Below are 15012 nucleotides of genomic sequence, written 5' to 3'. Positions count from 1 at the left end.
GCAGGATTTTGTCATCTGGAAGGAGAGGGTACAGCGGGCTGTTGGGTTTATTGAGCTTGGAGGCAATTTTAATATTTATTTCAGACCTCAAGTAGGTACTGGAACAGAGTTCTGCCATAAATGTAGTTGTACCTCCTTTATTGCATTGCAGGTTTAAAAAACACAAGTATAAAAACATTTTTTAAATATTCCATAGGAAAAGGCCTTATCTCAGTGCTTGGAATTGTGTTTGGCAATATATAGGTGATCAAAAAATATTTGTGATGTTTTGAATAAGGAAATAGGTGAAATTTAGTTAGATATTGGCACTTAAAAGGGCTTGTTGACTAGATTAAAGCTTTCCAAAGGAGATGAATGCTTATTCATTGATAATTTGGAGATGAAAAACAGTAGAAAATGAGAAAAACTACTCTTTATTCCTACCTCTCATAGGCAACATTTTAGTGTGTTTATAGTACTTTGTGGATGTTTTCACATAGTTTGTTACATCATGCCTATTACTGTATATTCTGCTTTTTTTTTTATAATGACAAGTAACTGGGCTGTTGCAAGCTTCAGAAGTTGAAAATACTTGTTTACTTATTACATCCATGTAGGTAGTATGAGTACATCAGATTTTCAAATGCGGAGACACAGGCTGACAGTTTGCATATCTTGTTATTGGACTCAGACCTGGTCTGTGATCAAGTTGAGATTTGTAACTGATTTTTCACATACACTTAGAGCAAGCATTTCCTTAGTTACGACATTTTTTGGTGCCATGACAAAATAATATTTTGTTAAGTGAATAAATCTGATTTGTCCAGCAGTCTCTATTCTTCAGTGTTTTAATGTTATTTCTTGGTGATGATGACAGACAAAGATACAGACATATACAACCACAGTGAACATCTTTGTAGCAATTTTTCTGCATGATGTTCATGCGGCCCTGTTTAAAACCCTAGTTTGATAAAGCCCATAGTTTAAGATACACATTTATATTGCTAGGCACTGAATTTTCTGAATTTCAGAGTTCTTCAACTGTGAAGTATTTAATGTCACTTATTCTAAAAAATCGTGATGTCCATACTGTTCTTAGACCAGGTGTAGCTAACCTCTGCTCATTTCCTTCTTTCTTTCTTTCTTCAGACCTTGTGCTTTCTTATTCCCTTCTTCCTTTTCTCTTTTTCTTCTTTGCATCTTTTTTGGTGACAGGAAATCAGTTGGTACCTGAAAAGGAAAGCCAGTGTGTGCTGTAACAATGGCAAAACCAATCACACTCTTACCTATATATAGCTTAATGTGAAACTTCGGTAGCACTGTTGAAGTAGAAAGCACCTCCTACTATAATATTTGAAGTCATAAGAAATCATTATAAAGTATAACTTCTATATTGAAGACATGACCAGTAGCAGGAGCTGATGAAAATTATGAAAAATAGAAGAGCACCTTACTCATTTAGCCGTATTTATTGCATACATTACCTGTTTATTTTTATCTGTAGCATAGATTTTTCAAAATATTCTCACAGCAACTTTTTTTCTGACAAAAATTTCATTGTTATTAAATGGAATCTCTTGGTAGGTTTTATCTATTTATGTATGATTTTTTCCCTCTATTAGAATAGAAAGTAAAAATACAGCATTTTAACTGAAAGATTTGTGTGGTAGTAATAAACCAGTGAATTTTGAAAATGAATGTATACACGTGCTTTCTGAAATGTAAAGTTTGACAATTTTGAAACACTTGATAAGGTATAAGAGATTGCTGTATACTTATGTAAGCAGTAAAAGCCAGAATAAAATCAGTTTTAATGTAACTTTCAGCAAACACTTTTTTGCGGTCTGTGCATAATACTACTACTCATTAAAACATTATAGCAGTATTTCTCTTGAAAGGTACCACTTTCATAGGAAATATCAGTGAGTGCTGTTTTGAAGTTTTTGTTTTTTTCTTAGATGGCAGTTTGAATGCAGGGAGTTCTGTTTAAATTGAAGTTGTCTGTAAAAAGTAGATTTATTATTTTCTAATATGGAATATATTCTTTATGAAAAGACATCTAATGATTTACACTTTCATTTTAAATCATTAAAATTTAAAGTTATACTTATAGAATGACGTCAGTACATGATTAAGATGTTTGCTAACTCTGGAGAAACTTTTACAATTATATCATAAAAGGAGTCTTGGTTTACAAAGCTGCCTGTATAATGCCATCTGAAGCAACTTTCAGAGTCTAACAGGTGAACAACTTAAGAACTATGTTTGCAGAGTGATGCTTTTAAAGAGAGGTAACAGTAAAGGCAGGAATTCATTTTGAGCATTTGTATACTACAGAGATTGCCAAGTAGTAATCATCTCAAGAGTTGCTTTTTTTTTTTTTTGGTACCAGGGAGGGAACTTGGGTCCTTGCGCTTGTGAGGCAGGCAGTGGCACCATTGAGCCAAATCCCCAGACCTGGAAAAGGTTTTTATTTAGGCCAATCCATTATTATCTTCATTCAATTCATACTTCATCATATGTTGTACCTACTACATATCAGGCATTAGTTCAGTGAATTTCTTTACTTAGTAAAACAGCCTTGCAGCATAGAAAGAAATAGAAACAATTTCACCTGTCACAGGTATCACTGAGTCACCTTAAATAGTTCAGCATGCAGGTGTTCTTGTGTTTATGTGTTTGTTAAGCTATTAATTCATTCATTCATTCATCAACAACCCCAGGGAGTCTAGATTTTGGTGAGATGTCCTAAAGGATGAAGGCTGCAGAGAAACAAGAGGCCAAAAGGGGTTCGCAGTCCAACTGGAACCTGGGAAGGGTTAGGAAGCACCACGATTTGGACCAAGACTTGGAAGATAAGCAAGAACTGTTCAGGAAAGAGTGGGGTTAGTGGCTCAGGGAGGGCATCCAAAGAGCGTATGACATTCTCTCCCCAAAGTTTTTATCTTACTTTTGAAAATTTACAAGATGAAACTAATAATAGTAAAGGAAATACAATAGAAGCATTTACTATTTTCCCTATCCTTATCTTGAGAATAGCGGACCAACTCAATCTTTAGTCAGCTATTTTGTTTCCTTAAGATCCACTCACTAGTCTGTTGCATTATTTAGACTGGCTAAATTTAACTCAAGAAATCACCTGGCAGTTAAATGGTGAGGGCCGCTCGACGTTCACCTGTTTTCCTTTGCCTTCTTCTCCGCCTCCCTCTTCCCAGGCCTGGTTGGGCTGGTTGTTCGGCCACCATTTTGGACTCAGTGACGGCCCTCAGCCTGGCCCCCTATCCTCAAACCCCAGGCCAAGCTGTCCCATCCTCTGTCCTGTTCTCCATTTCTCTTTTTTCATTGTTCCCATGACCTCATGCTACCTCTGCCTCTGCTAGTTTTTCCTCTGCTGGATACCAGAGACAAACTAAGAAATGAAAGCACTTTGGTGATCTGGTTGGAGACCCTGTCTGCTTTTAAATTTCAGTGGTTTTGAGGAATGTCTTTCCATACTGAGAGGCTACGTTCTTTCTTAACATTTGATCTTCTCACACTTGTGGTTCACGTATTACATTGGTTTGCACTGATGGGGTATCATATGATAACCTGACCCTCATATACAATGAGTAATGATCAGATTGGGGAAATTAGCATTCTTGATTGTGTGCATCTTAGACATGCATCAGTCAGACCTTTGGGGAGCGAGGCCCAAGACCTGCTTGTTTCATTCAGGATTAATAATGATCTATCTATGGAGAGTCGGCCCCCTCTCCCAAGCTGTAGTAACTGCCCACTGAGGCCCCAGCTTATTCTGAGCCTATGTGAGGAGGAGACCCAGTCTTGCTCTGTCCCCCAAAGCCCCCCATGCCCAGCTTGCTACCACATCACAGCTCTGTGCTCTGAGTGTGAGTGTCTCATGGCTTCTTGGCAGCATGGATGAATAACAGTGTCATTTTCTTGGTAAGATACAAGGCCACAGACCGAGCAGTTCATGTAACAGAAGTAAATGGTGAGAGGCTACAGTGACCATAAATGCGAACAGCATGGCACACACAGGTCCCTGATCTGGGGACTGGAGCTCCTGGTCACTGCAACACGTGGGGTGAAGCAGGTGGTGACTTTGCACCCTCACATCCACAAGAAGGGTGGACGTATGATAAAACCAAGTGAGAATGGAAAGCTAAATCTGCCTCAGACACTTGTAAGTCAAATATCCCTAACGTCTGTGACTGTGAAGATCACTGTTTTCAGACATACTGTCCTTAAGAGAAAAAGTTCCCCAAGGGTCACAGTTTGAGTGTCTGAAAAGTAAATGGAGCCTTTTTGTGAACTCCCCCCACTGCTGTCCTCTGCTGAAGGAAATAAACACAGTTATTTTTCTCAGTGAAAGCAGTTTTTAGTGGGCTCGGGCTAATGAAGATCTTACACACTGTCATATTTTGATCCTGTGGAGCACAGCCTATCAGATGACATGTGAATACAAATCCTGTGGGACTTGGCTGGGGATTCATTACAGAGCCAGGGTGCTGTTCTGTCCTGGGAGTGAGTACTCTCAGCCCATGACAGAGTTGGGGACCCTGCTCTTGGGCAGCTTCCAATTATCTAAGGAAAACAGCGAAACTAATATCAAATATAACAAATGCTCTGCAGATAACTAAAACACAAATGTGACAGAGTGGTCAGATCCATGTAGGAAAGACTGGAGAAGAGAAAGTTAAACCTGGCAGGAAGTCTGACTCGGGTCTCCTCAGGCATGGTGTTGGAAGGGGGCTCTTCATACCCAGGAGATACACGCAGCGGGTGACTTCGTGAGTCACAGTGACAAGTATTTTCCACTTACAAGACCCATTTAGTAGAAGGCTTATTTGGAGTTTTCCTTTCCTTCCACCTGCCAAGCTGTACTCTGGGCTCTGGGAAGATAGGAATATATTTTCATTCATCTTTGTTACTTCCAGTGCACAGCACAGTGTCTGCTGTATACCTGGTGTTCAGCAAACATATAGACCCATGAATGGAACAAAACTAGATTCACAAGAATATTTTGATAGCCCTTTGTATACCAGAGGTTGGGCGGGAGATTTAGCTCAGAGGTGCCACCACCTGCCTTGCAAGGTCAAGGTCCTGAGTTCAATCCCCGGTACAGACAAACAAAGAGTACCAGAAGTCACTTTTCATTTGTTCTAAACTGAGGAATATTATTGGGTCATGAATTGCATGTGATTTTTTAAAATTAAATATCCTGTTTTCAAAGTAGATTTTTGTTTCTCTTTAAAAGGAAATTTTTTTTTCTTGAATAACTTTGGTGATGGAAGTCATCAGCACGCTACAAAACCACAAGTTATTTCTTCAACCTTGCTAGTGAATCGTATTGCTGTCCTTCAGGCTGATTTCTTAATCACCTTCCTGATCATTTGGCCTCGATAGAGCTGACATTGTAATCCTTCACTGAAAATGAGTCCTGGATCCTTGGAGGGTGTGGTATAGTGCAGTAGGCAGCTCTTGGGCCTGTTGGGAGGATGAGACCAAATAGATGGACAGAGCCACTGGAATCACTATAGAAATAATTTGATGGGGGCAGGGGATTTAGCTCAGTGGTGCCGCGCCTGCCTCAGAAGAAGCACAAGGCCCTGAGTTCGATCCCCAGTACTGCAAAAAAGAAAAAAAGAAAGAAATGATTTAATGCTCTGGGAAACCACAGATAACAAGTTTTATTTTGTCATCTGATTCATGGCAGCCTTCCCAAGGGAACACTCCCCTGATACCATGTAGTTGTCTGAGACCTCCTGGGATGCTGTGCCTCGTGCACAGTGCATGTGTCTGCAGTGTGTTTAAGCTAGGATGCAGAATAAATGAGGTTTTTCCTTTTGAAGAATATTCCTAACTCTTATGAGTCAGGAGAATTCCTTAAAATGCATTTAAATAAACCTTGTCTTGTTTTATTTTCCTTGCCGACTATCAGGGAACAGGGCACGTGGCCCTTTTGCCTGGAATGTTTTGTTTATCATTTCGGAGACACCTTTTCCTTTTCTGCACATGGAAGATGCTCTCTTTCACGTGTGTGTGTTGAGTGAGTGCTGCGTGAACACGGTGTGAAAACGTCGCTGTTCTTCCTCGCGGTTGTAGCATGGGTAGAAATCTCTCGGTCTCTTGGGCCCGTGAGTGAAGAGCACCTCACTTTTCATTACCACTGCAACATCTTCAGTGAAGACGGAGGCCTCCAGCCTGCTCCCTGTATCAGTTGCCCACATCCAAGGGGTGATTTAAAAATAAGTTCAATGATACATTGGGAAAACATAGTTCATTGGAGAAATGACAGATTTATCTTATCTATGATTGTCTCCACCACATTCTCAGAGTCAGAGAACTCAAAATACAGGGCAGTATAAACTGAGCCTTCACAGGCCAGAAACCACAAGTGCCTCTGAGGGTTACAGTCAGACCCTCAGCGTCCGTGACACTGAGACATTTCAAGCCTTCATCTGTTTAGTAGCCGCTGCCATGTGGCCAAAGCATGTATTTTAGCTTTTCGTTGACCTCATCATTGATACAGTTCCCTGCTATATAACATTTTAAAACCTTTTTTGTCTTGACAGATGGGAAGAGTCAGCTAGGTAAAGGAAGATTTCAGTGTAAGAGATGGAAAAAAGTATAAATAAGAAGTGCATTAGTTTCAATCACAAGAAAACTTATGGTTCTGTTTGATGTCCTGATAAGCTACTGTTCTCCGTATCGCTCTTTCCTTTGTTTTTCTTCCTCTCTCCCTCTCTTTCCTTTCCCTCTCTCCTTCCTTCCACTCTCTCCATCTTTCCCCTCTCTTCTTCCTCTCCTTTTTAAAAAATTGTTAAGGGGACACATGAAACCTTATTTATACTGCTTACTAGGTAATATAAAAAGCAATCCTCAAATTGCTTACTTATTTTTGGAAAAAACAGTCTGTCTTGGGGAGTAACTTCATGGAAGGGCCTCTTTCTTTACTTCTTTGGGGTCCGTTTCTCTGCTAGTCTTGTAATGGGGGGCCTGGGCTCCAGCTTGTCACAAGTGAATAACTTACTCTCCTGGAAGCAGCATTTGGCTGTTTTGATGTTGAATTGACCCATTATTCTGTTTGGTTAGTTGCCTGGACGATGTTTTCTGTGGAGAAATCGAATCAAAGCAACATCTGGGGGAGGGGAGAGGGAGTGAAGGGAGGACAGGGGTAAGGGGAAAAAATGAGAACCAAGACCTGTCCTGTAAAGGTACAAGATCCCAAAGATGAATGTAACTGTACTGTACCAAAAACAAACAGACAACAACAAAAAAACAGTACCAATAAACTCAATGAGAAAAAAAAAAGGAAGAGAAGGAAAACAAAAAAAAGGCAATATCTGAATCAGGGAATATTTAGAACAAGTGAATTGACTTGAATGCTGCACTTTCTCTCTAAAATGGGTACAGATTTAGGGAGAACATCTACAGTGACTATACGAAGAGAGATGATGAGAGCAGTTACAGTCGTGCTCTTTATCCACGATTTCTCCTGTATTGTAGGTTGGTTGCTTTTCTGTTGTGTTCATTGTGTCCTTTGATGAACAGAAGTTTTAAATTTTAATATAGTTCAATTTTTAAAAAATTGCCTATGCTTTTGGTGTCATAGCCATGAAACCATTGCCAAATCCAATTGTCATGAAGCTGTTCCTTTGTGTGGTTTATTAAACCCATTTTTTTTTGACCCTGGATAATTTTGCAATTAAGGCTTCATCTGCATAGATTTTCTTTCCCCTGATGGCATTGTTCCACTTTACCTTCAGAAAAGAAAAAGGAAATGTCAGACCAGTTGGTCCCTTGAAGCCTGCTTTGATGATAGCAGGCAGGGCAAGGATATCTCCTATCCTGTTGGCAAACGTCGTGCTCCTGAAGCAAGGTCAGAGGCATTGGAGAAGCAATCCATTTTTTTTTTCTAATTATATGAAGTTAACTTCAGTGATCCTCTGGGGCAATTATTTTTAAAACACTATGGGTCACAGTAAAGACAGAGCTTTTCTAAGAGCAGCAGGGGTGAATTCATGGAGTTTTCTTCAGCCCTTGGATCTGGTGTCTCACAGCTGCAGTGAAAATGAGGATGGCGGCTATGGGCTGATGAGCTTTACTGTGTAGTGCACAAGAGTCCGTACTCTCCGTGCATTTGCGGGGAGAAGGTCATGGGGAATTCTAAGAACTCAACATATAAATTTAGAACATTTTCAGAAAAGTAAAAAGACTTGAAAATTTCCAGCCATTCATAATCATCAGCCATAAAATTGCATTTGAGAAAGAATATTCAGTTAGGGACTGTTTACACTCACTTATCTACTGGAGAGATGTTCCTTTAAGAATTAAATGTAGACATCCTACATTTAATCCTACACCCTACATTGGAATGTAGACATTCAACTATATTGCAGGAAGCAGTCTTGTCCAATTTTTGATATCCTGGAGAAATTTTTAAAAATTTCCCAGCAATGTTGGTGAATATAGGAATAGATAATAAATTGCTTCCTTGTATTATTGTCAACAGATTTCTTATCTATGGATGACTCATTATACAGAATGAAAAAATCAAAGTCCTTTTATTAATGATGGTTCATAAACTATGGTGGTGATCATAAGAAGCTCTCTCATGAAAGCATTCCAAAATACAATGCATCTTATCTTTGGGAAATGTTATTATGTGTATGTTTTTTAACTTTTTATCTTGGAAGTTTTCTGTACCAGTCAGATTTTTATCACTATAATGAAACACCTGAGACAGGCTAACTTATAAAGTAAAGAGGTTTGTTGCTCATAGTTTTGGAAGTGCAAAGGCTTGGGCTTGGCACCACCTCAGTTCTGATGAAGGCCCACCTCGGCCTCATTACATCATAGCACATAGCAGTGGCAGGAGGCAGAGGACTGTGTGGGGTCAGGCTCAGGTTTCTATGACAGTTCTCTTGCAAGGATGATCAGGATCCGTGAGAAATACCTTAGTCATTTTCCAGCACATGTTGCCAGTTGACCCCCACTAACCCCACTCCTGAAGGTCCACACTGTCACATTATCACCACACAAGGGACCAGGCTTTCCACACACGGAGCCTTGAGGGACAAGCCACATCCGGAGTGCAGCACGCCTTCTGGAGTACATAGAAGAGCTTAATGAATCCACCCCATGTGTTATCACAGGGCCATGTAATCATCAGGTCACAACCAGCCTCATCTGTACCTCTGCTTGGTATCCCGTGAGGGTCCAACAGCCCCACAATAAAGCATTATGCAGGGCTGGAGATTTAGCTCAGTGGTTCTGGTGCCTGCCTCACAAGGGCCCGAGTTCGATCCCCAGTACCAAAAAAAAAAAAAAAAAAAAGAATTATCCAGCCCCCAATATTAAGAATGACCCTGTTGAAAACCCTTATTATGTAGATCTTTAATTTCTCTTAGCAATATTTTGAGTTTTTTCAGTGTAGGTATTTTTCACATCTTTGTTATTCTTAGTAAGTAATATTTTGATGTTGTTTTGAATAAGTTTAATTCTCATTTTCTTGTTGTATGTGTGTCTGTGTATATGTGTGTATATATCAGGGATTGAACTTGGGACCTTGCATTTGTGAGGCAGGCAGTGGAACCACTGAGCTAAATCCCCAGCCCTTTTATGTTTCTTAATGAGTGTCTTTTTGTGCATCTGTTGTTTGATGTGTCTTATTGTAGGTCTCCCTCTAGATTCTTTTTTTCCTCTAGCAATTCTTTATTGTTGAAGAATCTAGATTCTTTGTCCTATAGAGTTTCTGAACTTGGGACCTTGCATTTGTGAGGCAGGCAGTGGAACCACTGAGCTAAATCCCCAGCCCTTTTATGTTTCTTAATGAGTGTCTTTTTGTGCATCTGTTGTTTGATGTGTCTTATTGTAGGTCTCCCTCTAGATTCTTTTTTTCCTCTAGCAATTCTTTATTGTTGAAGAATCTAGATTCTTTGTCCTATAGAGTTTCCTGCAACTTGGATTTTGTTGATTCTTTCTCCTTGGTGGTGCATAACATCTCTTCCAGTCCCTGTCCTAATGATTGTAGCCGATGTCCATTAATTCCTCAGGTGCTGCACCGTGGTGGTAATCCAGTTCTGTCACTTGCTTTTCATTTATGAGTCCAGAATGCTTCTGGAAAGAGAAACTCTCCCCTCCCCCACACCAGCTGGTTCCTCTTCAGTGATGGCGAACCTTTTGAAGTGTTCGTGATATAAACAGCCTGCTGCAGCACACGTGCCATAGGTCCACCACCACTGCCCTAAGTTCATAGCGAAGAGGCAGGACAAATGCTTATACTTTCTAACAGCTGTTTTCAAAATAAGTTGGTTCCGTAAGATCCTCCATGACAACTGAGGTTCTTTTTCTTAATTAAAACTATCATGGTATATGGTTTGAACTTATTAGATAGTTCATTTCATTGTTGTTTATTGCTTAAGGGTGACCACCTTGTTCCATCTTTGGGTTCCTAATCTGAGCAGTTGTGAAATGAGCAGGGCCTCTGCCTTTCCTCACCCAGCACTGGTTTTTCATTCACCATCCTCATACTTTGGGAGAATATTTTCAGATCTCCAAAACAAATATGTTTCATGTAGAGACACATGTGAGGGCCAGAATTAATTAAGATGAAGCGCGTTTACATGGAATCACTTGAAGTATGTTAAGCTAAAAACCCAAATGAAGCTAATGAGCCAGCCTGGATAGTCTGAGGTCTCTGGCAGCCGGTTCTGGGTGACATGGGGGACACCTGCTCTCCAAGCAGCAACTATTAGTGCCTGACACTGCCAGAGTGGTGTGGGTTGCAGTTGGGGCCTCCAGGAGAGGAGAATGTCTCTGTTGGGCTGATCTGTACCTTTTTCCCACTTGAATGATAAGACACTATGTGAAATAATAAGGGCAGGGAAGGTACCATGAATAATTAATTGCCATGGCTCTTAGAAATCTAATTTTAGTCATGAAGAAGTAAAAGTAGCAACACTAGGCCCAGTTTCAGCTTTGTTTTCCTTTCTGAGGTGGCAGAGTGGTTAACATGTGAGCAAGGAAGGGAGGGGCCCTAGTGACTGGCTCTGGATTGGAGTGGGTCTGCCTCTTCCGCCTCCAGCTCCTGTCTGCTGGGTGCCTGTTCCTGTGAGGCAAGTGTGTTGCACCAGGTAGCATGTGGAGCTAGCGGCCCATCATGTTATGTCAGGGTGGTCCTTGGAGGCGGATGAGCAGTGTCAGATGCCTCAGTAGCATGTTCTCCAAGCTAGGTTTGCAGTTAAGAGTGTGAGTTTGGGATTCTTCACCAGTCACTTGACCTCCTTAGTTTTTCTTTTTTTCCGTGTTGGTTAAAACATACCATTGGAGTAAACAAACTGTTATAACCATAGAATTTTGGTAGGCACCAAGTAATGTGTTAAAAATGATAACAGATGGGCCAGGGATTTAGCTCAGTGGTGCCGGGCCTGCCTCGCAAGCACAAGGACCTGAGTTCAATCCCCGGTACCAGAAAAAAGAAAGAAAGAAAAAGTGATAACAGAAACTTAACATTGTAAATAAAGTGAGTGCTGGTCCCTCTCCGCCCCCATATACCTCACTCCAAGAAAGAAATGAGCGTGCATAGACTTTGACTCAGTGATGCTACCTCTATAAGTTTATTCCATGGATATTGTGGTGTTGCCTATAAAACACATGTCCACATTGCTCATCAAGCATAGGTGCCTATGTGAATGTATAAATGTTCCTTTTCTCTTTCCCACACGTACACACGTGCACACACTTTCATTTTGGACGTGATCTGAATTTCTAGTAGAGGATCAGCTGAATAAAGGGCTACATACCTCTTTATAGTGACCACATCTTATTTACATAGCAAAAATCAGTAAAAAATTTTCATTCAGGAAAATGGTTACAACTTTTCCTTTTAGTGCAATTTTGAATTTAAAGGAGGGAGTTTATATTCATATATGCTTTAGAGTAATTGGCATTGGTTTGGTTTGGTTTTATCTTTAGCTTACTGTAAAATCAGATAATGACTGTGTGCCATACAGCAGGAATGACTGACTCTTAACAAAGCTTTTCCCTCTCTATTTTAAACAGATGAGGATTTTTTTCTTTTTTGGCATTTCTATACATGGGTGTACATGTTTTGATCATGTCTTTCTCCTCATTACCCTCCTTTGGTCTTTCCTTCATCCCCTCTGCTTGTCTAATAGTTTAGGGAGACATTCTGAAGATGTTTGCATGGTGAGGTCTGGCTCAGTAGTGAAATCCTTTGATCCACTCTAGAAATGATACAGATTTTAGCTATAGAAAGTTTTGAACATGTTTTGGACGCTAAAATTAGTAATAATCATCTTCTTTTGGACATGTTTTTGTGATGTCCGTTTGCTTACTCCTTAAAAGCCACAGTTGGAAAGTTTACTAAACCAGTCACTTATACCTTGACCTTGTCATCTGCCTTGCTTTGAAGAATCAGGGCAGATTCTGTCCTGACAAACAGAGCTGTAACTTTTGCTTACCTTGCCTCTAACTTTTCTCAGGGTAATTTAATCTGTGTGATTACCTTAACTTCTATGCAAATAATAGGATTATATAAGACTTTTAAAATATAAATTTACAAAAAAAATAATCTTGTGTTGTTTTCTTAACAGAAACCACAGCCCATTAATGAGTTTTGGAGCCAGCTTCGTCAGTTTTTTGGTAAGTTAATATCAGGAGAAGTCATGGTATGAAGGAAACAAATATAAAGTAATGTCAGTTATGCCTACCGGCTGAAGAGACACAATATTATAGAAAATCTTTTAGAATTTAAAACTGAGATAAAATTTTGCTTGTTAATCAATGCTAGGACATAACTCTCTTCCCTAATTTAAAATATAAAGTATTTTCCAACCAAAACCATCTAGAGAATGAAAGTGTAAATGAAAGACCTCCAAAAATTAAAACTGTTTGAGCAGCATAAAAGTCTGACCTTTGATAAGAAAAGTTTGCTGTAAAATTACTGAGTGACTATGGACTAGAAGTTCAATAAACAGAGCTAAAGTATGTTGGCCTAGTATTATGTTTCCAAATACTAATATTTGAGAGTTGAAGGAAGAGGGTTTAACTGGGTTTTAAAGTAAATTGGGCAGAGCTGGGGATTTAGCTCAGTGGTTCTGGCACCTGCCTTGCAAGCACAAGGACCTGAGTTTGATCCCCTGCACCAAAATAATAATAATAATAATAATAATAATAATAATAATAATAATAATAATAATAATGTAAATTGGGCAATGGAAAAATGGAATGTTTTCATTTTTCAGAAGAACTTACTAAACAAATTACCTTCAAACATAATACTTTAAAATCATAGAATGGTCAAAGAGAGGGAGGAAAAGTATTGAGACCAAAAAGGAGAAAGCATTTAGATTGGAAATTTAGAGAAATAGCAGCAAATGAGTGTGTCGTGCAGTCTGCCAGTGCCTGCCACAGGTACCAGGCCCGACTCAGTGAGACGAGTTTTCATTCAAGTTCTTTCTTTATTTCTTCTTATTGCCATACAAGACAAATGAAATTTTATGATCCACTCTTTGCAAGAAAGCATAGTTCACACCCCGAAGAAAACAATACTGGGCAGGAATTGTAACATCAGGACCTGCATGACTATAAAGGCTGCCAGGAGGATTGAACTGAAAGATCCTAGCTGAGCAGGCCAGGCAGCAGCTGAGATTTCAGTAGCTTGACAGCATGGTTGGGGAGAAGAATATGGCAGGACTCTGGGGACACCGTGGCCTGGTTTGGACAGTTTGAGTCACACCGAAGTCACCTAGAATGCCAAGACAGGGCTTAGTGGAACCTGATCGGAAATGGAGAACTAGAGACAATGAATTCATTAGTTCCTTCCAAGAACCAGGTTTCCCTTTCAGCTCTGAGACCTCAGTTTTATTTGGTACAAATCACAGGTGCTACCAGACATTCAGAGGATTGCCTTTACCCACCCTCACAAGATCCACCAGGATCAGGCACCTGGAAACAAGCCATCAGTGGAAGTTTTAACTCTACACGTTATAAAATGAATTCCTAGTGAGTGAACCCATGGGAATTGCTGTCCCCGGAAAGACTGATGATTTTCAAAGACTGCTTGCTAGCTGTGTGTCATTAGCATTTCTGTGTAGTTCTGGATGGAACCTAGATCCCATCTGTGGATAGAGTGAGACGCTTTTACAAAAACTGAGTGGAGCAGACCAATCAGAAACTGTACAGTATTTTCGTTACTGTGTTGAATAACACGGTGGAGAAGCATGGTAGAGTGATAATTGCAAACGTCATCTGCCAGTGTGCTTTTTTTCATGTTGTTGTAATAGAGTATATTCTTATTTCGAAATGAGAGTATAATTTCTTTCAGTGAATAAAGTATGTTATAACATTTTGATTCTTTTACTTGCAAGAAATTAAGTGATTTTCCCCCCTACTTTGGGGCTTTGCTATCATAAATTGGCTTAAAGTTTCAGTTACTGATTCATTCATTCTTTCCTTCTTGGAAGAATGCCATGATGACGTTTGAGGAAGAAAAAATGCAGTTGGCGTGTGATGACTTAAAAACTACGGAAAAGCTATGTGAAAGTGAAGAGGCTGGAGTAATTGAAACAATCAAGAATAAAATTAAGAAGAATGTAAGTAGCACAGCTTTCAAGTGTGGAATCTGTGCCACTTATTTAGAACATCATTCATTTACTTATGATTTTGTATTTTAGAATATGACTGAAAGTAAATGATATTTAAGTGTCTTTCTTAAAACAACAGAAGGCCTATTAGAGTCCTCCAGTGGGTGGCCCTTTAGTGTTTTACGGTGATCTTCTTCCACAGTGGGCCCTGTGGCCAGGGCTCCTGAAGCGAAGGTTTCTTTTTGTTTTGTTTTGTTTTGTTTCCCAGGTCCTAGGGATCGATTTCAGGAGCTTATGCTTGCTAGGCAGGCGCTGTGACATAGCTAAACCCCTAGCCCTTGGGCCAGGGATTTAGCTCAGTGGTTCTACTGCCTGCTTCTCAAACACAATGTCCTGAGTTCAATCCCTGGTACCGCAAAAA

The 15012-nt window shown here is 39.8% G+C and overlaps 1 protein-coding gene across 2 annotated transcripts in view; it reads left to right on the top strand.

Annotated features, from left to right (window-relative positions):
* The first annotated feature begins 12599 nt into the window (after positions 1 to 12599).
* The window catches only part of Ttc39c (tetratricopeptide repeat domain 39C), a 55362-nt gene continuing 52949 nt past the window's right edge, over positions 12600 to 15012 (top strand). For both annotated transcript variants that reach the window (XM_010643843.3, XM_010643853.3), the window contains exons 1-2: positions 12600 to 12648; positions 14472 to 14600. In XM_010643843.3, the coding sequence (XP_010642145.1) occupies positions 12616 to 12648; positions 14472 to 14600 (162 nt within the window). In that variant the 5' untranslated portion in view covers positions 12600 to 12615. The remainder of the gene's footprint in view (positions 12649 to 14471; positions 14601 to 15012) is intronic.

This window comes from Fukomys damarensis, unplaced genomic scaffold (genome assembly GCF_012274545.1).
Source record: "Fukomys damarensis isolate Sample0158 unplaced genomic scaffold, DMR_v1.0_HiC HiC_scaffold_30, whole genome shotgun sequence".
Lineage (NCBI taxonomy): Eukaryota > Metazoa > Chordata > Mammalia > Rodentia > Bathyergidae > Fukomys > Fukomys damarensis.
The sequence above is the reverse complement of the archived record's forward strand: the minus strand, read 5'-3'. Positions and strand labels throughout refer to the sequence as shown.